Consider the following 27,929-nt stretch of genomic DNA (forward strand, 5'->3'; position numbering starts at 1 on the left):
AGACACCTTCAGTGCTACTTAACACCCCAGATTAGGATGTCCAAATGGAATAGCACAAGATATGCATGTGAGCCTTACGCCTCATGATTATGCATGGAATGTATGAAGGAGTTAGGCAGGGAGTTGTTAGGCCTTGAAGAAGACTCTTCAACCTTTTGGGCTTAGGTGCCGATCAAAACATTTTGGCAAAAGAAGTGGATTTATGAACCATGGCACTGCATCATAAATCCATCTGGCCAATTTTTCAGCATACCAAGGGTACTCACCAATAAAGGAAATTCCCAGGTTTTACCCTTGGGTATTTTCACTTACCACCTGGATCCCTGCTACAGTCCAAAGAAAAACTGGGGGGATGAGTGTCATTTTACGGTATTCACTGCCCCTCTCCGCCAGGTCTTAACTGGCTATGGCGGACACTGAAAACTTGCCTTTTGTCTACCCACTCTAAATAAGGAGGTCAGACAAATGGCAAATCCTCCAATGAAAATTACACAACTGGGTAGTCAGCGTGTATGACAGCAGTGGAGACGGAGTAGTCTCCGCAGTCCACATACTGAAGGTCTGCCGGCTCTAAATGAGGCAAGCAGACCGTCTGCTTCATCGTGACCAGATGCTCTCCACCACACTCTACATCAGGGCCTAACTCCTTAACAGTTGATAAACTTTAATAATGCAACAGATGCCACAAGACACTAAAACAGCAGAAAACTTTACAACCAGTAGTGCCATTCAAAGAATCAATGAATGAATTGATCTGGGCCCGTTGCTTCCACAAAAACGTACTAATAACTTGGCCTCAACTGGAGAACAAACCTAGACCGTGTTCACTGTGACAGATGTCTACACACACTCATTACGCTGATATACTGCTCTTGATATCAGTATCTTGCCAATGTGCTGTAAGTGTGAGTAAAGAAGCCGGCCTGGGAAGGGCAGAAGAAAATGCACATCTTTATATTTTTTAAGGTAATGCCTAAACTTAGGGTTAAATGATGGATTTAACACTGATTCAAGAAAGCAAAAGCTGAAAAAAATAAGGTTTTAGTAAGAAATTACAAGAACAACCCATAATGCCCTATAAAGTAACTGTAAATCCTACAAATTAAATCCATTATTAAAGGGAAACAATTCCAGGCGTCAGAATAAAGTAAATGTAGCAACGACTTCCAGAAAAAGCAGGTGGTGACTTGTTTCCCCTCCAGCATCACCCCCCGGGGAGGAAAAGGTGCTTCCCTTGCTGCAAATACTGTCACAAAGAAAAACTTCAGGGACCATAACACCAAGAACGTCTACATTGATGTCATCAGAAATGAAGCCTACCACTATCTGAATAAAACCAACACTAAATCTACCAGAAAGCAGAGAGACCACAAATAATATCGTAAGATCAAAGACTACAAGTACTAAAATTAGAACAGGCAGGACTGAATGAGCCACTGGAGTATGAGGTGGGACAATGTGAGATCTCAAGACGTTCTGTTGAGACTTAGACAAGGTGGTCACTTACATGGTCATCCTGGTAGGCGGCAGGCAGGGGCAGCAGCAGCAGCAAGGGCCGGTGTTGATGGGCAACCATTTGTCCTTCAGCTTTTCCAGCAGGGCCACCTTCCCACCAAAGCCCTGGATCATGATGAGGAGTAACAGGTAGAAACAGACTGAAAAGTACCTGTGGAAGGAGAGCAGAGCTGAGCACGGCATGCGTGGTGGGACACGTGGCTTCCACAAGAGAGCAGAAGAGCAGAGCTGAGCACTGCATGCGTGGTGGGACTGGTGGCTTTCACAAGAGAACAGAGGCTGGCCTCAGATTGTCACTGGTTAATGGAGCAATCCAGAGATCAGGAGACTTCTCACAAGGAATGTGACCCCTAAAGAGCGGGTACTTCTGAGGCTGGGTCCGTCACATATCAAGCATGATGACGCCACCCCAGCCTGACCAAACTATCATTTGGCAGGGTATGAAGTTACATGATTCCCGAGACATCCAGAGTCTAGATTGGCAAGTAGGTAGACTACTAATTTGCACATGTGCAAATGTAAATTTTGCAAATGCACTAACTGTGATAAATTGCAAACCAAAAAAGCTTAAAACGTATTGGCCTACCACAAGGTCCACTTTTTAAAAAAAACTAAATTCATGAAAGCTAATTTTTAGAATTCACAAATATAACTTCAGCAATAAACAGATGACCAAGTGTGGAAGGCGAGCCATATGGTCAGGTAAATATAAAAGCCTGATAGGTACAGAACTATGTCAAGATACAGAGCTCTATCATGATATTTAGGGATCCTTGTCACGATACAAATCCATTTCATGATAGAGCAGTATCTAAGTAATTTCATCCACGTGCTTTTCACCAACATGTCTACGTATGGTTCATGCTTCATTGCAAACTACTTCAGTTCAATGGTGGTTTATGATGTACCTAACTCTAGCTGCCTGAAATGTGCAAATGAACGTAGATTCACAAATAAAAATCTCACTCTCCCACAGCAATGAAGCAGATTTACCCATTGCTCTCAAAGAATCATGTGATCTGACCTAGCCCTAAACCCTAATTTTAGCCCTTACCTAACTAATAAAGTGACCATATGTCTGTACCCAAATCCATCCCTGATAGTGACCGTGCTCTAGAGCTGATACCTTGACCTCAATCTGCACTCTAACTGTAGCCTTAGCTCTGACCCTAACTCTCACTTTATCTGTGGCCCTGACCGTTCCCCGAGCTTAGACCCTAACCATAACCTTAGATTTGATTCTAATTTTGGCCTTATCAATTACCTTGATCCTAACTCTAGCCTTCATGCTAAACTAAGTTGTGACCCTCCCCCTAAACCTGTCCCAAACTCAGACCCTAACCTTAAAATGTTTTAGTCCCTAGGTCCAACCTTTATCCCAGCGCTGTCCCTATCTAACTCCAATCCATAACCATCCAACCGAGCTTCACTGTTAACTCTGATCACTATCCACAGAAGAGAAGGGGTGGTGAAAGTGATAACAACGCAGGCCATCAAACAGGCAATAGTTTACTATATTTGCCTCCAAGAACTCAATTGTGGGTGACAATTCAGTTCCTAGCCCAATGACCCTGAAAAAATACATTTCTGTTACCTCCCTTGCCAATCTTTTCTATTAAATCTGTGTGGTTGCATTTTTTAAATACAGCACAATTTATTGCTGTTTTGCCCTGTCCATACATGCCAGCATTTTGCAAGAGGAAAGTGAGATAATTAAAAAATATATAATTGGGAGAATATATTTATTTTTTATATTGATATTTTTTGCTAAAAACCCAACGATTTGTGCTGAATTGGAAAAATGGGCAGCAATGTTAACATGTCACTTACACACTGATTCCCAATTCAACAAACATCATGGAACGTGGCATCCAGAGGCCAAAACAGGAGCAAGCTGCGATCACCTGTGGAATAAATGATACAGGAATGTAAACCAGTGAACTAGACATGTGATACAAATTATTGGCTTTTCCAATCTTTCAGAGTTAAACCAGTGCTTATGCCAATGCTGTAGGATTTGGACCCAAAGAGAGTCAAACTTTTCTAGATAAATAATTCCATGTCTGAGTCTATCAGTGTCTTACTAGACTCCATCCTCTACCAGTCATCTTCAATCTAGGCATGAAACGTCTACGAGACCATCTGGCTGGCAAGAAGTCCACATCCACCAAGACACTGATGGCACAAGGCTCTACCTGAAGATCTAAATTGACCACCTTGCAACCATCCAAGTTTGGATGTCGAAGGTATATCTTGGAGCTGCTGTCCAAGTATTGCTGATGCATATCTGAAGAGTTATCTGCATGCTTCTGCTCGTCTCATCAAAGGACTACAAAAGTATGACAGGATTAGGTCAACACTCAAAGATGTGCACGGTCTCCCTTGGTGTGCCCCGTAACACCGGACCTAGCAAACAAACTAAGTACTCATGGTAGGAAGCTTCCACAGCATAACAAGGGTGGAATCCATCTAGTGCAAGGTGAAGACCAGGTTCAAGGCCTTCTTTTGGTATGCCCCAAGATCTGGAACCCTTCTCAATCCAGATCCACCAAGCTATATCCTTCGTCCAATTAAAGAACTAAAGAGCCTTCACTTCAAGCTATAAGTCATTGGTAGACAACCCCAGGTCCCAGGGGTTAGCCGGCCATTGATTCATGTTGGGATTGTACAATGCTATGTGTCTTTAACTCCCCCAAAATATCATCCAGCATCACCAAAAACCACAAAAAGCACAAATATAACTAAGTAGGACTGAGGTAATGCATCATTGCTGGGCTGAAACACCAGATGTACAGCTGCACAATTCTGGCTTGAAAATGTGAAACATTTTGCTTCAAATACATATAGCTTTTTGTGAGAAAATGTTTACTTGAAAATGAACTTTGTTTTTCCATTTAAACTATTCATTTTCAAAACATTTGAAACAAAGCTGTAGAAACAAAATTTTTAGAGCCTTAATCTGGTAATTAATATGACCCTCGTCCATACCTCGGTTCAGCAGCTCCCCTACCCTGACTCCTGGGCTTGCCAGATGGGCCTACAGCCAGGCAGAGGCAAGTGTTAGTTCTCTACAAAAGGCCCTGCAGCACAAAAGTCTCAAGCAGATCTTTGCTTCAGCCATACTTCTATCTGTAATCATGAACCCACAGCAGGAGTCTTCAAACTGGGGGGCCTCACGTGATCCTGTGGGTACATCGGGGGGAGGGGTGCCAGGCTCTGGCCAAAAGAAGCATCATGCAGACAACAGTGCTTTGTTTTAAGCAGGAAAAACATTTATTACATTTTTAAAAAGGCAACAGAACTTAACTGCAATGTTTAAACAAGTCTAGACATATTTAATCATTGTCAATTTAATAAAATAAGTGTGAAAAATACTGAGGGGGGCCGGTTATTTTTTTCCCCACTGGGGGAAGGGGCCTCAGCATTAAAAAGTTGGAAAACCACTGCCCTGCTGCATTAACACTACCTCTGCTGTAGGACATAGGGTCTTGACGAGGATAATACAACCCTAAATCTATGAGGTTGCTGTCTAGAGCGAGAAGCGCAGACATGCACTGTCAAGGAAACAGCAGGTCAAGCTTGCACTACACTAGAAACCACAGATCACGCGTGAGCCACCCTAGAAACAGCAAGTCAAACATGTTCCAGCCTAGAAACCGCAGGTCAAAGGTGCACCACCCAAGAAACTGCAGGTCAAACAACCGCTGCATTAGAAGCCACAGGTCAAGTGCACGCTGCACTGGAAACCGCTTGTCAAGTCTGCGCTGCACTATAATCCACAGGTCAAGTGTGCACTGCACTATAAACAGCAGACCAAGCGTTCACTGCCCAAGAAACATCAGGTCAAGCATGCGCCGTACTAGAATCAGCAGGTCAAGGGTGCGTCGTCCTAAAAACAGCAGGTCAAGGGTACGCCACCATAAAAACAGCAGGTCAAGCATGCACTGCCCTAGAAACAGGTCAAGCTTAAACTATCCTACAAACAGGTCAAGTGTGCTCTGCCCTAGAAACAGGTGAAGCGTAAACTATCCTAGAAACAGGTCAAGTGTGCAAAGCCCTAGAAAAAGGTCAAGTGTGCACTGCCCTTGAAACAGGTCAAGCGAACACTATCCTAGAAACAGGTCAAGCGTAAACTATCCTAGTTACAGATCAAGCGTACACTACCCTACAAACAGGTCAAGTGTGCAGAGCCCCAGGAACAGCAGGTCAAGCTTAAACTACCCTAGAAACAGGTCAAGCGTACACTACCCTAGAGACAGGTCATGTGCACTGCCTCAGAAAGAGGCCAAGTATGCACTGCCCTAGAAACAGATGAAGCTTAAACTATCCTAGAAACAGTTCAAGCGTGAACTGCCCTAGAAACAGGTGAAGCGTAAACTATCCTAGAAACAGGTCATGTGCACTGCCCTAGAAACAGGACAACCGTAAACTATCCTAGAAACAGGTCAAGTGTGCACTGCCCTAGAAACAGGTCAAGCGTAAACTATCCTAGTTACAGGTCAAGCGTACACTACCCTAAAAACAGGTCAATTGTGCAGAGCCCCAGGAACAGCAGGTCAAGCTTAAACTATCCTAGAAACAGGTAAAGTGTGCACTGCCCTAGAAACAGGTCAAGCTTAAAATATCCTAGAAACAGGTCGTGTGCACTGCCCTAGAAAAGGGTCAAGCATACACTACCCTAGAAACGGGTCAAGTGTGCACTGCCCTAGAAACAGGATAAGCATAAACTATCCTAGAAACAGGTCAAGTGTGCACTGCCCTAGAAACAGGTCAAGCGTAAACTATCCTAGAAACAGGTCAAGTGTGCACTGCGCTAGAAACAGGTCAAGCGTCCATTACCCTAGAAACAGGTTGTGTGCACTGCCCTAGAAACAGGTCAAGTGTAAACTATCCTAGAAACAGGTCAAGTCTGCACTGCCCTAGAAACAGGTAAAGCGTACACTACCCTAGAAACAGGTCAAGCGTACACTAACCTAGAACCAGGTCAAGCGTACACTAACCTAGAACCAGGTCAAGCGTACACTAACCTAGAACCAGGTCAAGCGTGCCGCACCCCAGGAACAGCAGATCAAGCATGCACCACCTGCATCATGTAAAAGCACCTAGAGATGGTACCCCAATATTGGGGCTTGTGGCCACATGTGCTACAAAAGAGCATTTGCTCCCCAGAAGGATTTGCTCCCCACTACCTATTAATCCTAGCGCTTTTCACACACATGTGGATCCCCTTCCCTGTACTAATCCTTTCCTTTACATCAACAGCAAAAGTGAGAAAATGTAAGGTAATTTTTACTATGTCAAAGTTGTTTTCTGTGTTTTTTCAAGCATATCCATATAGTTCCATTGAATTAGTGTCTTTCAATATTTTGTGAGACTGTAGGGCCTAGTCTCAAAGGTAAGTTTGAACCTGAGTAAATCTACAGGTGTAAATCTATTCTTACACTTTTTAGTAAGTTTACTGCTTCTGGCTATCCACCATTTCTGAGTGTAAAGCTGATACATGGTTTCATCTGTGATTTCAAGGGTTGGAGTCTAATTTACTTTTACAAGTGTAAAGTTTCACCTAGTAACTTTCTACACATAGGCGGAACTCTCCACCATCGATGGTAAAGTATATGGAAAAGTACAAATGTTTACTAAACTTTAAAAATATATATATATTTTTTTTTTCCTGATAAATCTTAATGTAAATTAAATGTATTAACATATTTTAAATGTAGAACAAAATGTAAAATAAATGCTGCAGCACTAATAACAATTATTGAATTAAATATTTAATGAATGTAACTATATCAAATTAAACTACAATTATTTGTAAAGATGTACTGGAAAAAGTAACTATAGAAATGCAGTTTCGGAGTAGCAATGATTTTATTCTTTTGTGGGTGGGTGGAAATTCCTCCCTAGACCCCGACTTACACATCCTTTAACAGCTTGCTACCCCTACACCTCCCTAAACTTCTCCTATTTAGTAGTAAGTATTCCCCATTTTCCAGCCACTTCTATATCCGTCCCACATTTACTACCAAAACATTGGCATGTGTGTGCCGGGGTCTCCACTGCTGGGCGGAAACCTCTGCACGTGAACGTCAGGAGAGGCAGAGGCGGGGTCCGCCGCACGCAGGTTTTGAATGGCATTCTGTAGTTTGTAGTTCCACGAAACGTACTACAAGGTTGATGTGAAAAATAACAGATGGGAACACTCAGGATATGAGATGTTGTTCCCATAGACACAGAAGAATTACTAGGTGACCATCACACACATGAAATTATATCATAGAAAACGTAGAAAGACTGCCAGTAGTAAGGGCTTTTGATTTATTGGGGAACATAATTGGTCAAAGGTACTCAGGAGGTGGAGAAATTCTTAACTTTTTCCCCTACATCACACCCTCCATGTCACAGGAGCTCCATCACTGACCTGCAGGTGTGAAATGTGCCCAAGAACCCACTTTACTCAGCTTGAATGAGTTTAGAGTCTTTGCTGAGGTGATTTATGAAAAGCAGGGGCCACGAGTAGATGTTGTTAGGGTACCATTTGTTCAAGGATGCTACATTTCCTGCCATGGGGTTCATGGAGGGGCTTTCTCTTAACTGCACTCAATCAGGAACACAGACTGAGATGTTTGTACTCTTCAGCCATAATGGGACGGGGCGCTTGCCTATGGTGGGAAAGGAACACTGAGCCCTGGGCTTCTGTTGTACTAAGGTTTCTGAGGGGCTGGAAATGCTAATCAGATGGATTGAAAGTCCTCTGTGGCCGCTGAAGGTCCAGTGGATTAGGGTGACCACCTCACTCTAGGTCATTATAGGCAGAATACCCAGCCCGAACGTTTCTCGAACAAATCCTTGTTTTCAGGTTTTTTTCAGGCTTCATTTGGTCCAATCGGTTCAATGGAAGCAAAGGTAGACTACAACACCCAGAATGCATTAGGCTGTGACACAAATGTTTAGGACTGTCCTCAATGGATATCCTCGTGGGCAGTCATTCTTTTGAGTCTGCAGCTTGGACATCCCTACTCTCACACACAACATAACGTGAGATAAACACACCAACCATACGGAGGCAGTAATATAGGCCACTCCACCAGGGATACAAGAGGAATATGAATCCCACAAAAAAATGGTGTATAAACTGGAAATGTTCCACAAAATGACACATGCCCAGCCCTGCCAAGTTTCCGAGGTCCATAGGTGACGGGCTGCCCCATTCCAGGTTTTTTCTTTGAATTCTGGAGCTTGTAGTCTTGTATTTTTCCATCATAAAACAGGACTACAACTCCCAGAATGCAAAGAAAACGCCTGAAGTGGAGCAGCACATCAAGCAAGGACCTGGGAACCTTGACAGCCATGCATTCTATTAAATAAAAGGGACTTACCGTGGGTGCCGCGCTGCTCCAGATAAGGGTGTTACTTTTCAGAGGAGCACCGACTTTTTTCGTCAAATATAAAGCTTCTTCGATGAAGATGATGAGAGACAACACCGTGAGGCCAGTCAAGAGGCCCAGGATGGTCAGCTCAAGCGTGTTCAGCTCTGGGGTTGGGAATACAAAGACAGGTGTAATACCAGCAGGGCGACAGCAGGGGGCGCTTCTGCCTCTCATGGCTATTCTCTATGACCCACTGATCACACTTCTGCTGGTGGCAGGGGGGCTTTATGTGAACAGAGTGATAACAGAATATAACTCTAAGCGTAGAGCCACTGAAAACTCACCATGGCGCGCCCCTGGCCTTGTGTAATTATTAATTTTATGGACATTTGAATTTGCCACGCTTTTGTCATATATACAGATCTTATACAGAGAAAAATGTGTGTCTAGCTCAAAATCGCAGCACGTGGAGTATAAAGCAACACAAGGCAATTTGCAAAAGTTAAAAGGAAACATTTCACCTGTTAAATGTTGTTTTCAGTCCACTAAATAGAAGGGACTTTTGCTCTGATGGTGTAAACAAATAGAATAGATGTCCTGGCAGAAGTTTCCTGTCGACTACAGGACACAAAAAGTTTACTTTATTGTAATTCAAACATTGTGGGAAGAATGATTTCTTCCTTGTCAAGGAATTGTGTTGTTACACTAGTTATCCAAATCCACTTATAGATCACAGATATTGTTCTCAAAATAGCAGTAATTTCGAGGAAGGGCTCAGGCTGCATTCCACATAGGTTGCATCCCTTTTCAAAGACCCATTGTCATGGGTCCAGTGAGGCCTGGAAGGAATATAGTGCATTTTTGACGGGAAACTGTGCATGGTAGGGATGTTTTTCCCAAAGTGACGTATGACAGACAAGGACGAACCTTGAGCTGTCTGTGATGTCACTGAGAAGCCCGAGGAGAAACGCATCCAATGTACTCACAGTTACTCATTTCTAATTGCATTCTTTGTATTCTCCATCCATTTCATCTCTACCTGCTGATATCAGCGGTGCACGAGCAGAACAGGCATGGCGGATTCCTACAGAACATGGCCTCATCTATGTCAACCGTTGGCCCGTATTGAATCTACTGAAGAAGTGAGAGATATTCACCACAGCCCTGGCTCGCCATCGAGGGGGGTCCCTCCCAAGCACTGCAGGAAAACCACAGGTGCTGCCCCCCCCCCAAACAGCGGGGAGCCAGGCAGGGGAGAACAGCAATCGAAACACTGCATTCTTCACCGAGATGTTGCAGCCTCCTTCAGAGCAGGAACAAAACCAGAAACCAGCCAGTCTTAGGGTATAAAGAGAGACAATTTAATACGTGCACAGGAACTGATGGCCTGAGAGGCCAAGTCCAACAGTCCGAATTGCGGAACTCCAATACAATCTTTTATGCATGAAGACCACAAAAATGTGAAAATACATCATCCAATCAGAACAGCAGAGAGGTCATTTCTTCATCAAGTACATGGTGGGATATTGATCAGGTGATGTATGGTGTTACGCATATATTAGGCATCTGTCCAATGACAGTAGAACAACATTTCATGATGGCAGCGTGATACAAGATGATCACAATCGAGACCTGCACATTTCTCAGACGGTTGGGACTTTCTAAGCATCACCAAACCCGTTTCTTCATAACCTTTCCTCAGACCTATGTGGACATTCAGATGTCTGTCTGTTGCTGGGTGAATGAAGCAATGCGTGTTGCGTGCAGTGTCTCTTTGAAGCAAGCCTTGCACTGCAAGCTGTCTGTCCGGGTTAATTTAGTAAAGGTCATTCAACCTTTTGCATATGTTTTTCAGGCCTGTTCAGCATTGAGTATCACAGGATAAAGTCAGGCCTGGAGAAATAATAAAATGGATTTATTAGCCAGTTTCCACGCAGCTACCGAACCCCAATACTCAATGCTCACCCCTACCCTCTACTACCCATATTTTATAAATGATATCTGAACCTCTGCCACCCTCCCACACCACCCTCTGCATTTTCCCTCCCCGCCAGCCCAAATAAAAAAAAACAATTGCTTCCTTCCTTACACACACATCACCATCTGTCAATTTCCTGTACCCCTCCCTTGCTCTGTTTGTACCCTCCACCTGCTGCACAAGTGAATAATAACATATGCTATCCTGCCAGCAACCTGTACGACCCTTTCTTCAACTTCTCTTCCACTTCAGGGCAAAGAAAAGTGATACCTGGATACCTGGGGCCAGACGTATCAAGATTTGAAGCAGTGTTGCAAAGCAGCAAGATGGTTTGCTGCACGGCCTCAAATAAAGAGGGCAGAAATGCAACACATTTACTCACATATGACACATTCCTGCTGTCTCTCTGTGGTGTCACACTTGCGGCCACCAGGCGACCACAGAGGTACCCTTGCGCCATGGTTCAAGGGTGCCTGCCTTGCATGCAATATGGTTATTGTGCAGGAAGACCTTTGTGCACAAAACCAATCCTCCGACGCTGTTTACTCTTTCTGTGTATGATGCAAAATGCAGCACACAGAGGAAAACAAGGATAAATCAATAGAGATATTTGTCCCTGTTACATCACCCCTGAGAAGGCATAGTATTTTGAAGCATTCCCAGGTTCACTGGTGTTAGGGAATCTGGAACTGTGCCGAAAACCATGAGTGGATGAGTGGGGACACCTCTACATCCATGTAACGCCTTCCTGGCACTAACACAAGGCCGGGACTTGTGCTGCCTTGCGTGTTTTTTTGCAGTTGCAAACGGCCCGATTCTGCGAATCTGACAGTTTGTGACCACATAAACCCGTCGTATATCTGGCCCCAGATACTGAATCCAGTATTCATGTTGAATGCCTCTTTGTGAGCTCTGGACAAAACAAATATTAATGCCCAACTGTGGTATTCAGGGCGCTGGAATTACTCCTGAATCCCAGTTCTGTCATGATGTAAGGAGGAGCAGAATATGGAATGTATTTGGAAGATGCGAGTGGAAAAAAGACGGCCCAGTAACCTGCGTTGCTGGAGGGCCGTAAGAAATATCTCAATTTGGATGGATGCACTCTCTGGGTTTTCCTTTTGGACAACGGATTACACTTTTTCACAACAACCATATTCACAATCTATTTCTACAGGTAAGTATCAGTGTTAATAATACAGCATTAGGTGTTTACATAAATGACATAGAGCCTGATTCACAAAGGGAAACCCATGGGCGGAGATCTTTAAATACATACAATGTGCCAAGGCCAGTGTATGAATCTCTGCCCAGATGCAGTTCAGTAACTGCATGTGCAGCTTTATGCCTGGTAGCAGGCATTCTACTCATGCATGCCTTTGGGAATTGCCCCAACATTATTATTAGTCAAAAATATTTTAATAGGACGTGTTGATTGTGTATTGATCTGTACTGTTTTCTTTCTCAAGACATATATATTTTTATAGCACTAATATCTATGTATGGCAGTGTGGTAAACTGTCTTAAATTGGGAACAAAAGACACACAAGTTTGTGGCTGTCTTGGGGACAGAACAATAACTGCAATAGCATACATTGAGCGGATGCACACAGCGCAACCAGTTAAAGGTGCGCCAGGACACAGGACAGGGCACTCTCTACATAACATGGCTTCAGCCTGTGAACAGAGAATTAAGAGATGTCATTCAATCAATCAATCAATCAATGAATCAAAAAAAATGTATAGAGCGCGCTACTCACCTGTGAGCGTCTCAAGGTGCTTGGGGGGGGGGTTAAGGGGAGGGCAAGGAGGGTCACTGTTCGAACAACCATGTCTTGAGGTTCTTTCTGAAGAGCAGGAGGTCTTTAGTTTTGCGGAGGTTGGTGGGGAGGGAGTTCCAGGTTGTGGGGGCGAGGTATGAGAAGGACCTGCCTCCTGTGGTGGTGCGTTGGATGCGGGGGACTGTGGCGAGGGCGAGGTCGGCTGATCGGAGGTTGCGGGTGGGACTGTGGAAGTTAACTCTTTCGTTGAGGTAGGTTGGGCCGGTGTTGTGGAGGGATTTGTGTGCGTGGATGAGGATCTTGAAAGTAATTCTCTTCTCTATGGGGAGCCAGTGAAGGGATTTGAGGTGTGGTGAGATTCGTTCGTGGCGGGGGAGGCCAAGGACTAGGCGTGCGGCTGTGTTCTGGATTCTCTGGAGTTTGCATTTGAGTTTGAGTGTGGTGCCGGTGTAGAGGGCATTACTGTAGTCTGGTCTGCTGCTGATGAGTGCATGGGTGACTGTCTTCCTGGTCTCTGGGGGAATCCATTTGAAGGATTTTTTTAGAGTGCGCAGTCTGTGGAAGCAGGAGGAGGTTAGTGCATTGATTTGCTGTGTCATGGAGAGGGAGGAGTCCAGGATGATGCCGAGGTTGCGTGCGTGGTTTGCGGGGGTGGGTGCGGGGCCTAGGGCGGTGGGCCACCAGGAGTCGTCCCATATGGTTTTGTTGGGGCCGAAGATGATGATCTCGGTTTTGTTGGAGTTAAGCTTGAGGTGGTTAGTTGTCATCCAGTTGGCGGTGTCGAGGAGGGCAGTGTGTAGGTTGGTTTTGGCGGTGGTGGGGTTGCGGGTCAGAGAGAGGATGAGTTGGGTGCCATCTGTGTAGGAGAGGATAGTGATTCCGTGTGATCGGAGGATGTTGGCTAGGGGGATCATGTAAATGTTGAAGAGTGTGGGGCTGAGGGAGGACCCTTGGGGACTCCGCAGATGATCTTGGTAGCGGTGGAGTGGAAAGGTGGAAGGCGGACTCTCTGGGTCCGGTCGGTGAGGAAGGAGGTGAGCCAGTCTAAGGCTTTGTGGCGAATTCCTGTGTTGTGGAGGCGTGTGCGGAGTGTGTGGTGGCAGACAGTGTCAAAGGCTGCGGAGAGGTCTAGGAGGATGAGTGCGACGGTCTCGCTTTTCTCGACTTTGATCCTGATGTCGTCAGTGCATGCGATGAGGGCGGTTTCCGTGCTGTGGTTCTTGCGGAACCCAGATTGTGAGGGGTCAAGAGTGTTGTTTTCTCCCTAACGTGACTGGGTGAGTGTGAGGAAATGGAGTGTATTCTGTAGTGTGGTTGTGTGACCTCACCGTGCAATACACTTACCATCCCCTTCACGACCAGTGACTTTCATTGGTCGAACTCTTTGCTCAAACCGGGGTAGCTATGGCTCTGACCAGCAAGGCCTACTCAAAGGAACAAGTGTCAAGCATTTTAACATCACCAAAACAACGGAAGAAGTAATACACAAGACACTCAAGAAAACCCGTACCAACTAATGCAAATAGAATTTTTTACATTTATTTTTAGGCACTGGCAGGAAAATGATCCAGTAGAAGATACAGAATTGACAAGATACCGCAAGTAAGTTATATGCAAACAAGCATTGGCAAATTCAACAAATCTGACACACTTTTTCAAGAAAAACTTGGGCAAGTATCAATACAGTTATTTTGAGTCACTTTAACTAGCTAGCTTTGGCAGGGAGCTAGTCAGGGGGACCAGCAATTTCCACAGAAACACTTACCTTAAAGATAGGAGCAGTCTTCAGTGAGTTCCAAGCACTTCTATCCCTTTGCTGAAGGTTCCTATGGAGATGGCCTTCCTGGAAGGGATACAGGATGCTGAAGACGTCCAAAGATGCAGTGGATGTCATGCAGACAAAAAATGTCTTTCTGCAGCTACTTCTCCATCCATGAACTTGGTGTGGCCGTCATTGCCACAAGGATCAACATCCTTCAGAATCCTCTCTGTCTTGGTAGAAATCCCATTGCCTGGTATCACTGTCACAGCTGCAGTCCAAAGACTCTCCCGGTTCCGTTACCCTTGGGTGCAACTATGAGCATCAAGTCCTGGTCTCTAGTGTTCCATGACGACAAGAAAATGGTGAATTGAAGATTTGGGCTATCAGGTCATCCTAGCAGGTTTCCATCTGCTGCAAACAGGAGGTCGGTTAAGTGACCCTTCCAGTCTCTTACTTTGGCTGGGCTCTGGAGATGACTCCTCCATGAACAGGACACAGCAGGTAAATTATCCCTTTACTTTGCTAGCCACCAGGTTCAGCAGGTGCAGTTCATGCCGGTGCAGTCTCTTTGCCAGTTCCTCAATGCAGCCGGGAAGTCCTTCCTTTGTCCTTATTCTAGTCCAGTCGAGATCTCAGTTTGAGGTGTCAGGGATGTGCAGCCATTAAGAGCCCAGGATACTAAAGGCAAGAAAGTGGCAATCCTCACAGCCGTTCCCAAGATATGGAAAAGCACAGCAGGAGGAAGATCCTTCTCCTACCTGGCAGCCCGGACCCGGAACACGCTACCTCTCAAGCTCAGGCAGACGCATCACTGAAGCAGTTCAGGAAGGACCTCAAGCCCTGGCTCTTCAACTGAGCAGCACACCCACAAACAGCGCCTTGAGACCCGACGGGTGATTCGCCGCGCTGTCGAAATCACTGATTAATTGATTGAAAGTTGCAAACACAAGAAGTTGCATTAATTTTGGCTTGAGAGTGAAGTCAAGCTTAATGTAATAGTTGTTTGATAACTCGGAGTATCAACTTTGGTCCCCTTGTTCAGGAGTTAGCATAGCTGAGGGGTCAGTGTGTAACCCGGTGCTCACCAATGGGGTGACCAACTCTTTCTCAGTTAAAAATGATAGTTTCACATTTCTACTTTCAGGGCATGTAAAAAACATGTTGTGCCCATGTAGTATAGTGCACCCTGCCTCCGGGCTCAGTAGGCCTGCCATAGGGGTAACTTATACTTATTGCCGGGGGAGACTTTCCCTTTGCCTTAAATGGCAATGTTGGGCTACCAGTTCTGCTCTTCCAGTCTGCAGTGAAGTCTTGGAGACTTTTTTTATCTGCGTCACACCCAGGGTGGTACAACCAGTGCTACAGTCCCTGGCAGTGACCCTGTAACTTACATGCCCTTGGTGCCATATTCTAGAGATGTATATGTAAATTAGCTATGCCAATTGGATTTAGGCCAATTCAACATACACATTTTAGGGTCAGGGCACTGGCACTGAGGTCTGGTGAGCAGACTTCAGTGCACTCTCAGAGTCGAAAAACCAGCAGCATCAGTCCAAAGCTTTGGACGTGACCATACAAAAATAGATATTTCCTTAGTAAGCTCCAACAAGTCTAGCCCCTCATAGATACCATTTTGTTCGAGAATTGAGATATTTAATTAAGTCATGTGCCAGCCATAGCCTGACTTGAATGACTCTGCCCCAACCTGTCAGATGAAGCAGCCTGTGAAGACACTTCCAACAGACTAGTGCACCTTTGCATGCGTGCATGTCTACATGATATCTGACAGTCTGTCTTCAAAGGCTGAGTCCTCACAAACACCTCACACTCACTGGGATGTGAGAACAGGGAGGGTGCATTCTTCCTTTAGGTTATGTTTATCCTTCTGTAGCAGGGATGTTGCTGCCATTAGTTGGTTAGGCGCAGTTGCACCAGGGCACTGGCAACATATCACTCCATTGTATACAGGGTCAGACTGGCGTTATAGGGCAACCTGACAATGCTTGAAGTGCTTGTGTCACAGGTCAGTGTGTGGGCCATTTTTCAGGGCTGTTTGTCGGCCTGGCTTATGGTCTCGTGGGCTAATTTCATATTTCGTCTGAGACAGCGCACAGGCGCTGTCTGTGAAATCTATTGTTAACCAAAAAAAAAAACCCTCCCATTACTTTTCATTACTTGCCATTGGTTGGCTTTTATGACACTCTTGTTTCTTTGCTTCTCATTGGTCATCACCTCCTGCTCCTTCTTGCTTCCTCCTGGGGCTTCAGTGTTGCCTCTGTGGTGGAGCATGGACCTAATACAGGTTCCTGTCTACGGCCAGTGTCTTTCCGAAGCAGCAGGCTCTTGCAGGTACTTCTTTTTTTTAAACTTTTTGACATACACTCTAGAAGAGTCCATATGTCCGCAGTCTGTCTCCCTCACCCACCCCTCCCTTGTGTTGTTTGTCCCCCGCCCTTCTCCCACTATCCATTATGTGCTACCCCCTCTCCTGCACCTCCTTTGTGTTGCTTTTCCACCTGCCCAACTCCCATAGTTCCTTGCTGATGTGTGTCCCCCTCCACACCCCACTCCTTCATTGTGTTGCTTCCCCCTGCCCTCCTCCAACTGTCTGTTGTTGCTACTCCTCCATCCGCCTCACCTCCCTCGGGTGGCTTACCCCCTTTTACTTTTTTGACATGTTGCATACCAGTGCAAGTTGCTGTGCAACATGGTTTAAAGAAAGAAAAAAAACGCTATGACATGATCAATGCTGGCCAGTGCTTCCCAAACTTTTTAGAACCACTAACTACTATTTAGAATGACAAACCTTTGTGACCCACCTCAGGGCAATGGAAATAGGGCAAGTAACTTTTTTATGTAACTAAAGCATCACTTGGCAGCGCACTGTTATTTGCAGACAGCACATTTTCTATTGACTAGGCAACTAAATGTGCGCCTACATACAGTTTTAAAGATAAAACTGGTAAAAAATTACAATGTGTGAAAACTGGGTTTCAGTAAATAGTTGTTATTTGTGGATCACCAAGTAATGTGTCTTGAGTTTGTTTTGATCTTATTAAAATATTTGTTTCCATCTCTTCAGATTTAAATAAAATGTGCTTGATTTTTGCTTTCCTAACGGCTCAATGTGTACAGTTCATTTACAGGTATTTACATTTTGTTGTGTGTTACAAAAATTGACATCCTACAGCCTTTCCTTTCACACTCCCTGTACCCCCAGCATGATGATCACATAATTCACTTTACTTTTCTTTCTCTGACTGCAAAGTGAGAGGAGTTTGTAAACACCAATCCCCATTTAAATACAGATAAGCAGCAGCTTGTCAGAACACTTAGCCTGACATTTGACCTTTGTCTTTAAAGTGCAGCATAAGTGAGACAATAAATACAGAATACAAAGGCATCTTTATTGCTTGCTTGGCCTTTCACACCCCACCAAAAATCAGCTCATGACCCAGGACCCACAGTTTGGAAAACACTGCTTTAAGCTATGTTGAACATCAGCATTTGCACAGCAGCCAGCACTGCTGTGCAACATGGCACACCAGCATTTGCACAGCAGCCCGCACTGCTGTGCAAGATGGCTTAGAGTGAAGAAAAAAATGCACTAAGTTGGGGTCCGCACTTAGCGTGTTGTCGCTTTTTTTAAATGAAATGCCATGTTGGACAGCAGCCTGTGCTGCTATGCAACATGTTTAAAAATAAAACCAATTGACAAAGCCAATAGATCTTGCACAATCGAAACCTATTGCCTATGTGAATGCGTGTGTTCTGATACTGACACAAATATTGCCTGTAACAAGCACACGTGCATGCACTAGTTTAAAACTCTGATTTGCAAACATGGGCCACATTTTTAGCTATCTGGTTCGCTAATGAGGGCCACTTTTCATTTGGCGCCAGGGGCCTAACTGTGAAAGTATATAACCCTTGAGATTGGAGGGGTATGTAGATTTTTTTGCCCCCCAATATCATGATCTTTGCCTTTCACAAAAGTTGTAGTTTCCTGGTTTTCTTCTTCTAGGCCCCTGAAGTTTTTCCTCCACACATGGGTTGAAATATTCCCAGCCAACCGAGCCAAGCCAAATACTGCCTGTGCGGCGCCGTTCACGCACCTTTCACGTTTGTGACATAATTCCATGCTGGAAAACGGATGCAGACATTTTCTTTGTAAGTTTACCTTTGCAGAAGTTTTCTAAGCCCAGCAGCATTGCCAAAGTAAAGATCACTCGCTGGTCTCTGCCAGGACTGTTTCTGAAGAACCACTTTTACTACTAAAAAAAGCACTTATTCTGCACAAATTGTCACAAAAGTCACGATTTCAAGCGAAAACCCAGGAATAAAATATAATTCTCAAAATTCGCCAAATTGCACTTTCCATAGACCTTGCAAAGGTTGCAAAAAAAATGTTCATCTTCTAAGCTCACATAGCTGCATAGCTCTTTTAGAGAAACTGTGCTTTCCATATTAGAGCGACCGTCTCTGTCATGCCATGTGTGTTGTGGTCACCCACAGACAGTTTAAGCCCACGGTGGCCGGACCCACAAATAACAAACACCGTCAGGGAAGAAAAGCCTCCTATGAAGCGGCATCAATGGGGACACCCAGAGGGACAGCCTGCGGCCTGGGCCCTGGGGCGTATGGTCCTTCCGGCTGTTGCTGGAGTTGTTAAATACAGCAGGTGCACAGAGGACCCAAGGCCTGTCCCACAGACAGGCATACCACCCTCCCATGTGATGGGCTCCTTGGCACAGGGCCCAAGACCTGTCCGACAGACATACAACCATCCCATGTGATGGGCTCCTTGGCAGAGCGCCCAAGGCCTGTCCCAGAGACAGACAAACCACCCTCCCATGTGCAGACAGACATACCACCCTCCCATGTGATGGGCTCCATGGCAGAGCGCCCAAGGCCTGTCCCACGGACAGACAAACCACCCTCCCATGTGATGGGCTCAGACAAACCACCCTTCCATGTGCAGACAGACATACAACTCTCCCATGTGATGGGCTCCTTGGCAGAGGGCCCAAGGCCTGTCCGACACAGAGACATACCATCCTCCCATGTGCAGACAGACATACCACCCTCCCATGAGATGGGCTCCTTGGCAGAGCGCCCAAGGCCTGTCCCACAGACAGACATACCACCCTCCCATGTGCAGACAGACATACCACCCTCCCATGAGATGGGCTCCTTGGCAGAGCGCCCAAGGCCTGTCCCACAGACAGACATACCATCCTCCCATGTGCAGACAGACATACCACCCTCCCATGAGATGGGCTCCTTGGCAGAGCGCCCAAGGCCTGTCCCACAGACAGACATACCACCCTCCCATGTGCAGACAGACATACCACCCTCCCATGAAATGGGCTCTTTGGCAGAGGGCCCAAGGCCTGTCCTACAGACAGGGAAGAAACACCAGAAATACCATCCTGACATACTAGACTTTCATGTGGTGGGCTCCTTGGTAGAGGGGAAACATGCAACCAGTTAAAAGCCTTTGGGAACAGGAGTGAGGAGGGACAGACAGGGCATATCCGGACTTCCGAGAGTCCGGGGGCATATGGTCACTCGGGAGAGATGGGAGTCCGGTTGCATGTGGTCACTAGGGAGATGAGGTGGGAGTCCGGGCGCGAGTGGTCACTAGGGAGAAATAAGGAGAGTCCTGGCGCGTGTGGTCACTAGGGAGAGATGGGGAGAATCCGATTGCATGTGGTCACTAGGGAGATGGGGGACAGACCAGGCGCATGTGGTCACTGTGGAGAGTCTGGGCGCATTTTGTCACTAGGGACATATGATACCAGGGAACTACGGGGCATACATGGGCACTGTAGGAGAAGTGTGGAACATTTGAGGCTGGTGAAAGGCGGAGCCGAGATGGGAAACACATGGGCCGACGGGTGCAAGCAGCTCACATGGTGAGGTGAACACACATGGGCACTGGTGAAAAGCCTAGCAGAGATGGCACTAGGCGGAGATGCGACATACCTGGGCATCAAAGAGAGATGGGAAACACCTGGGCTGTGGGTGCAATGATGCCCGCGTGGGCACCGGGTGGAGATGGGGCACACATGGGCACTGGTGAAAAGCATAGCAGAGATGGCACCGAGCAGAGATGCGACAGACCTGGGCATCAGAGAGAGATAGGAAACACATGGGCTGAGGGGTGCAAGCAGCTCACATGGCAGCGTGGTGAGGTGGGCATACATGGGCACTGGAGAAAGGCCTAGCAGAGATGGCACCGAGCAGTTGTGCGACATACCTGGCATCAGAGAGAGAAGGGAAACACATGGGCCGAGGGGTGCAAGCAGCTCACATGGCAGCGTGGCGAGGTGGGCACACAATGGCACTGGTGAAAAGACCAGCAGAGTTGGCACCGAGCAGAGATGCGACATACCTGGCATCAGAGAGAGATGGGAAGACATAGACTGAGGAGGGTCAATGAAGCCCGCGTGGGCACGGGGTGGACATGGGGTACACATGGGCACCGGGAAACACTGAGCATCACATGGGTAGAAATGGGCACCGCTGAGGTATGGGGCCCACGGCAATACACGAGAACCCCAAAGTTTAACCTGAGCGCACGTAGAAACGAAGCAGAGGCGAAGTTCGTCCAGTCGGAGCCGGGGTTAAGAGAATCCCCCAGCACCCCCTGATGCCCCCTTAATAATAACACCCCATAAAGAATGACATCAGGCGAAAGGGGCACGTTCACCCCGCACTGGCACCGGGGTACATGTCTGCAGCATCCTTTGAATATACGTACGTTGAAGTAGCTCCGCAGACCTGGGGGGCTGCGAGAAGCAGGCGAGGGGTACGCTCTGGTTCCGGATCAAATATTCAATGAGGCCTGGAGGGAACCTGTGAGGGAAAGAGGCATGTTAGCAAAAGAGACCTGTGAGGGAAAGAGGCATGTGATGGAAAGAGACCTGTGAGGGAAAGAGACACGTTAGCAAAAGAGACCTTTGAGGGAAAGAGACATGTTACCAAAAGAGACCTTTGAGGGAAAAAGACATGTGACGGAAACAGACCTGTGAGGGAAAGAGGCATGTGATGGAAAGAGACCTGTGAGGGAAAGAGACATGTGACGGAAAGAGACATGTGATGGAAAGAGAGATGTTAGCAAAAGAGACCTGTGAGGGAAAGAGACATGTGACGGAAAGAGACATGTGATGAAAAGAGACATGTTAGCAAAAGAGACCTGTGAGGGAAAGAGACATGTGACGGAAAGAGGCATGTGACGGAAAGAGACATGTGAGGGAAAGAGACATGTGAGGGAAAGAGACCTGTGAGGGAAAGAGACATGTGACGGAAAGCGAACTGTGAGGGAAAGAGACATGTGACGGAAAGAGACCTGTGAGGGAAAGAGACATGTTAGCAAAAGAGACCTGTAAGGGAAAGAGACCTGTGAGGGAAAGAGGTATGTGACGGAAAGAGACATGTGACGGAAAGAGACCTGTGAGGGAAAGAGACATGTGATGGAAAGAGGCATGTTAGCAAAAGAGACCTGTGAGGGAAAGAAACATGTGAGGGAAAGAGACATGTGATGGAAAGAGACCTGTGAGAGAAAGAGACATGTGACGGAAAGAGACCTGTGAGGGAAAGAGACATGTGACGGAAAGCGAACTGTGAGGGAAAGGGACATGTGACGGAAAGGGACATGTGACGGAAAGAGACATGTGAGGGAAAGAGACATGTGATGGAAAGAGGCATGTTAGCAAAAGAGACCTGCGAGGGAAAGAGACATGTGATGGAAAGAGACCTGTGAGGGAAAGAGACATCTGATGGAAAGAGACATGTGATGGAAAGAGACCTGTGATGGAAAGAGACGTGTGACGGAAAGAGACCTGTGAGGGAAAGAGACTTGTGAGGGAAAGAGACCTGTGAGGGAAAGAGACATGTGGTGGAAAGAGACCTGTGAGGGAAAGAGACCTGTGATGGAAAGAGGCATGTGATGGAAAGAGACATGTGATGGAAAGAGACCTGTGAGGGAAAGAGACGTGTGATGGAAAGAGACGTGTTAGCAAAACAGACATATGAGGGAAAGAGACGTGTGATGGAAAGAGACATGCGAGGGAAACAGACCTGTTAGCAAAAGAGACCTGTGAGGGAAAGGGACATATGAGGGAAAAGAGACGTGTGATGGGAAGAGACGTGTGATGGAAAGAGACATGCGAGGGAAAGAGACATGTTAGGAAGAGAGACCTGTGAGGGAACGAGACATGTTAGCAAAAGAGACGTGTGATGGAAAGAGACATGTGAGGTAAAGAGACATGTGAGGGAAAGAGACATGTTAGGAAAAAAGAACTGTGAGGGAAAGAGACATGCGAGGGAAATAGACATGTTAGCAAAAGAGACCTGTGATGGAAAGAGATGTGAGGGAAAGAGACATGTTAGGAAAAGAGACGTGTGATGGAAAAAGACATGTGAGGGAAAGAGATGTTTGTTGGAAAGAGACATGCGAGGGAAAGAAACATGTTAGGAAAAGAGACGTGTGATGGAAAGAGACATGTAAGGGAAAGAGACATGTGAGGGAAAGAGACATGTGAGGGAAAGAGACATGCAAGATAAAAGAGACGTGAAGGAAAGAGACATGTTTGGAAAAGAGACATGGGAAGGGAAAGAAATATGCGAGGGAAAGAGACACGCTCAGGGAAAGAAACATGTTAGAAAAAGAGACATTTTAGGTAAAGAGGCACATGAGTGAAAGAAACATGTGAGGGGAGTAGACATGTGAGGGAAACAGACATGTGAGCGAAAGACGTGAGGGGAAGAGATGTGAGATTGAAACGTGAGGGAAAGAGACACGTGAGGGAAAGAGACATGTTAGAAAAAGACATTTTAGGAAAAGAGGCACGTGAGTGAAAGAGACATGTGAGGGAAGTGGACATGTGAGGGAAACAGACGTGGGAGAAAGAGACGTGAGGAGAAAAGATGTGAGAGAATAAAACGTGAAGGAAAGAGACACTTGAGGGAAAGAGACATGCTAGAAAAAGAGACATTTTAGGAAAAGAGGCACATGAGTGAAAGAGATGTGTGAGGGAAGTAGAAATGTGAGGGAAAGAGACATGTGAGTGAAAGAGACATAAGGGAAAGAGACACGTGAGGGAAAGAAACAGGTGAGAGAAAGAGACGTGAGGAAAAGAGACATGTCAGAAAAAGAGACGTGAGAGAAAGATATGTTAGGAAAAGAGAAAAGTGAGGGAAAGAAACATGTGAGAGAAAGAGACATGAGGAAAAGAGACATGTCAGAAAAAGAGACGTGAGAGAAAGAAACATGTGAGAGAAAGAGACATAAGGGAAAGAGACACGTGAGGGAAAGAAAGAGGTGAGAAAAAGAGACGTGAGGAAAAGAGACGTGTAAAAAAAAAAGAGAAGTGAGAGAAAGAGATATGTTAGGAAAAGAGACAAATGAGGGAAAGATACATGTGAGAGAAACAGACATGAGTTAAAGAGACATGTCAGAAAAAGAGACGTGAGAGAAAGAAACATGTGAGAGAAAGAGACGTTAGGAAAAGAGACCCGTGGGGGAAGATACATCTGAAGGAAAGAGGCATGTTAGAAAAAGAGACATGTTAGAGATTTAAGTCTTAGCTGGTGGAGCTCAGAACCGTTCTGGAACCGCTGCCAAGGAAAACAGACATTTTAGGGATCTATTAAGGACTGGTGGAGCCCAGCCGTGATCAGGATCTCTGCTGCCCCACAATATTAACTTGAGAGTTTTTTGGAGTTTTCTCTCTTTTGTGATGCAAACACAGCGTAAAAGCTTAGTAAACATACCCCTCAGTGTCAAACAGTGACATCTTGGGCCACCCTTGGTGGCCTGGCTGGGGAGTAAGGACAAGCCCCAGAGCAATGTTCGAGGGTACATCAGGTTAAAGGTTCGAAACATATAGTAAAAGGTTTTAAATACATGGGGCCTCATTTACGAGGCCCGTGGTGCAGTGTGACCTTGCTGCACTTCTAAGCGCCACCGGGAATGGGCAGAAATGTGCTGTATCTACAAGATACGGTGCATTTCTATCCTCTCCCCCTGCGCTGGTGCACAAATTGCTGCCTAGCGCCAACTCAGACACCCTTGCACCATTCTGCAAAGGTACCTACTTTGTGGGGGTGATAGTTTTTGTGCAAGAACCTACACCTTCCTGCACAAAAACAATCACAAGAGGTGTTTTCCTCTTCCTATATGTGCTGCAAACTGCAGCATGCATAGAAAGAAGTACAAATGGGAAAAATAAATATATTTCTCCCCGTTGCGTCTCTCTTACGCTACCCCTGAGGTGGCGTAGGACTCTGACGCATTCCCAGACTTGTAATCTAAGAATCGGGACTGAACTTTACTCTCACAGATGTTCTTTGATGCACAAACAAGACAATCAGACCCTGGTTTTACTTATTTTCGAACGAAGAACACATCCTCTGCTGTTCAACACCTTGGAGAGTGGGAGGATAATTTTCACACAATTAGTACTGTTGGAGTGTAATCATTATTAATAAAAATGGTGACACCAGAATGTAATGAAATAACATGTATTTAAACGATTAAACGAAAACGTGGCTTTTGGAAAATATGATCACCTTGGTGGCAGCCACAATCTGCTTCGTAATAATAATAAATAATTGCCTAATGAAAATGTATTTTGTTTATTCATAATTAAATGTGCTGAAAATTGAATATTATTATGTACTAAAAGGATTAATAGCTTAAATATTATGAAATGTTTTATTCTTCATGTTTTAGCATTGGTTTTAAAAAGGCCTCATGTAGTGAAATTCTAGAAGGCAATATTTAAAAATGTTAACGCTGCAAAATGTTTCTCTAAGCATCCTGTGTGACTTGCTCACTGTGGAAAAATGATGCTCTTATGTTGTAACATTTGTCTGTTTTCCTGAGGTTAGATAATGTGTACCCAGGAACAACAGTCTTTAGTGCTCATGTATAACCCGCAACAACTGTATTCTACTGTGGAAACTGGTGACTGCAGTGAGAGAAGGTGAGCCAATCGTGAATGCAGGAAATGAAGAAAAGATACTTCTGAAATGTGGAAGAAGGTTAATTGGTTCTGACCTAAACCACCCCGCAGACTGACCAATAGTAATCTAGTTAGTTGCTTTCTAGGGTTTTAACCTAGCGGTTACAGATGATGCAAGTGGGAGATTCTTTCTAACATTCAGTGACTGCGGATCTGCTGTTTGCTATTGCTCAAGGGTTCAGTTGCACTAAGGCCAATCTTACGGAACGGTTCCCCTGTTCTGAATGAAGACTGAAGATGCTCTGCTGATAATAGCTTCGCTGCATGCCGATCCGATCCATTAAGAAGAGATACAAAATGTGCAATTGTCTTTTGCAGGTTTTTGTATTTTCTCTCTTTTAGAAATCCATCCGCTGTTTTGATTATCGCCCTAGCTAGATGTTTTCCAAATTAACATTTTGTCTGCTTTTTCCTTTTTGCATGCATGCCAAACATGCGTGTCTAATTAAAGGCTAGTTAGGATGTCATTCCTGGTTTGACTATTTGAATAAAATTGGTTATTAATTCATCTGTGTGAGTAAATGTATTAAATCTCGTTATTCCACATTCTCTAGTTGTTTTCCTGGGTGGTTAACCTTGAATGCTAATTAAATTGCTTGATTGCATAGATTCTTTATCTGCTTTGGGCAGGCTGCCATTTTTGATTCTTTACTTTTATCATTTGGTGTTTTGTAAGATCTAGGTGACATTAGCATTGTTAATATGGAGAAATAAATTGTTAAATTGTATTCAACTGGTGTGGTTATTCATGGCCAAAGGTGAGTGACTAATTAATGTCTCCTTATGAAAATTGTTTTAAAATTTTGATTAGATTGTTGTGTAATTTGTTTAATGTGGTTTAGAAGCGTTATCACACTCCTATCTGAGTCCAAAGATTTGTGTCAACCTCTGAGGGTAGTTGATGATTACCCTATATGTGTCACCTTATAAATAAATCATCAAAAGAAATATAAGGCTGGACATGCCCACAGTACTTTGGCACTTGGTATTAAGGAAGCTCTCTTCAGGGATGGGTGGAGTGACCAGATGACACCATATCTCTGGGACACAACTTTTCCAGCCCATATCTTCTGTTTCACAAATCATTGTTTCCAATTATTTTGCCCCAAGACTACAACTCCCAGAATGCACTCATATGTTGAACAAAAGGACATAAATAATGGTATGCAAATAGAATGGAATCATCAGGTAGCCCTAGGCATGTGACTTGTGGTAAGAGTGTGGGTTTTGGTGCTCCGTATATCCATGAGCATTGTACAGAGTGGCCAATTTACAGGTGGAACTGATGTCAATGTTTGGGACTCACCAGCTTGATCACATCTTGTTCTTCAACTCACCCTTTGTACTTTTTTCATTGCCCGCGAAGGTTATCCATGGAGTGTTCCACAAGCTTGGATTGCAGTCGTAGGAGCTCTTGATCAACAGATTTGACTGGCTTGTGACTTCTCGTAGCGGGAAATTGTCCTACATCAACATGGGCAAATCTCGTCTTTGCTGGAAAGGTGAGGCTGGGACACCTCATCACCAAGTCTTTTCCCATTTGTAAAATGACCTTGCGATGGTGAATGGATGTTAGAAGCAGTATTGCCTAGATGATGCTGAGGAACTCCTCAACACTGGGTCTAAAAAACTCAGTCCTCTTGGGCATAATTTGTGGGAGATCCCAAGAGTCTGTGCAACTGGTCCAAAAATCTCCCCTTGGCCCACAAGAGATGTTGTTGCCAAATTTTTATTGGTCAAATCTGGGAAACCCCAATGACTGCAGGTTATGGAGTTGTGTCACATCATATAGGATTGTGGCAGGAGTTTGGCATGTTTGTTGCAATTCTTTCAAGAAGTGCCTTTTTAGCAGCGTAAAAGTGGTCTTAGGAGGGAGTGCATGTGGGACGTGAAGAGAGAGATATAGGTGCACTTTATTGTTTAGTATGGGTGCTCCTGAAGGTGGGAACTGGGAGAATGAGCCCCTGATTGTACAGAGGGCCAGCATCTCCAGTCTGTCACACACCATCTGCTCAGATGCTGTTCCGCCCGGTGAAACAACCTTCACTCACTGGACGTTAACATGACATTGTTCATGTGAGCAAATAAATAGAGCAACACTCAAAGGTATCAGACCCAAGGATGTTCACATCGCAATATTAACATTTTGGGGGAACCTATATAAGGATGGCCAGCAGTATTAGTGACACTCTACAGCAATCAGTGTGATGCAAAACTGGTCCATTTCATACAAGTTGGTCTAATATCCAACTTGGCATCACCTGAAGTTTGTGGTACTTGACCACAAGTCATGCAATATCAAGGTAGCTAACTCAAGTGTCTGTTGGAGACCTCACTTCCTGTATGCCCTAAATATATGCAAGAATATTGTCTGGTTGGGTATAGATTTTCTATTGTTACCTCCAATGAGCCACTCTTTTCGTAAAATAAATGCATGATTTCATATTTCTGTCAGACAATATTTTGGTTACAGTATTTGAGTGTATTTGG

The 27,929-nt window shown here is 45.2% G+C and overlaps 1 protein-coding gene across 1 annotated transcript in view; it reads right to left on the bottom strand.

The window, feature by feature from the left end:
- Positions 1 to 27,929, bottom strand: part of SLC51A (solute carrier family 51 member A) — a 53,497-nt gene that overhangs the window by 16,039 nt on the left and 9,529 nt on the right. Inside the window, exons 2-5 of the mRNA XM_069215396.1 lie at positions 21,173 to 21,267; positions 8,895 to 9,049; positions 3,346 to 3,419; positions 1,508 to 1,666 (exon numbers count right to left, since the gene is read on the bottom strand). Of these exons, the coding sequence (XP_069071497.1) occupies positions 1,508 to 1,666; positions 3,346 to 3,419; positions 8,895 to 9,049; positions 21,173 to 21,267 (483 nt within the window). The remainder of the gene's footprint in view (positions 1 to 1,507; positions 1,667 to 3,345; positions 3,420 to 8,894; positions 9,050 to 21,172; positions 21,268 to 27,929) is intronic.

The sequence above is a fragment of the Pleurodeles waltl genome, chromosome 11 (genome assembly GCF_031143425.1).
Source record: "Pleurodeles waltl isolate 20211129_DDA chromosome 11, aPleWal1.hap1.20221129, whole genome shotgun sequence".
Taxonomy (NCBI): domain Eukaryota; kingdom Metazoa; phylum Chordata; class Amphibia; order Caudata; family Salamandridae; genus Pleurodeles; species Pleurodeles waltl.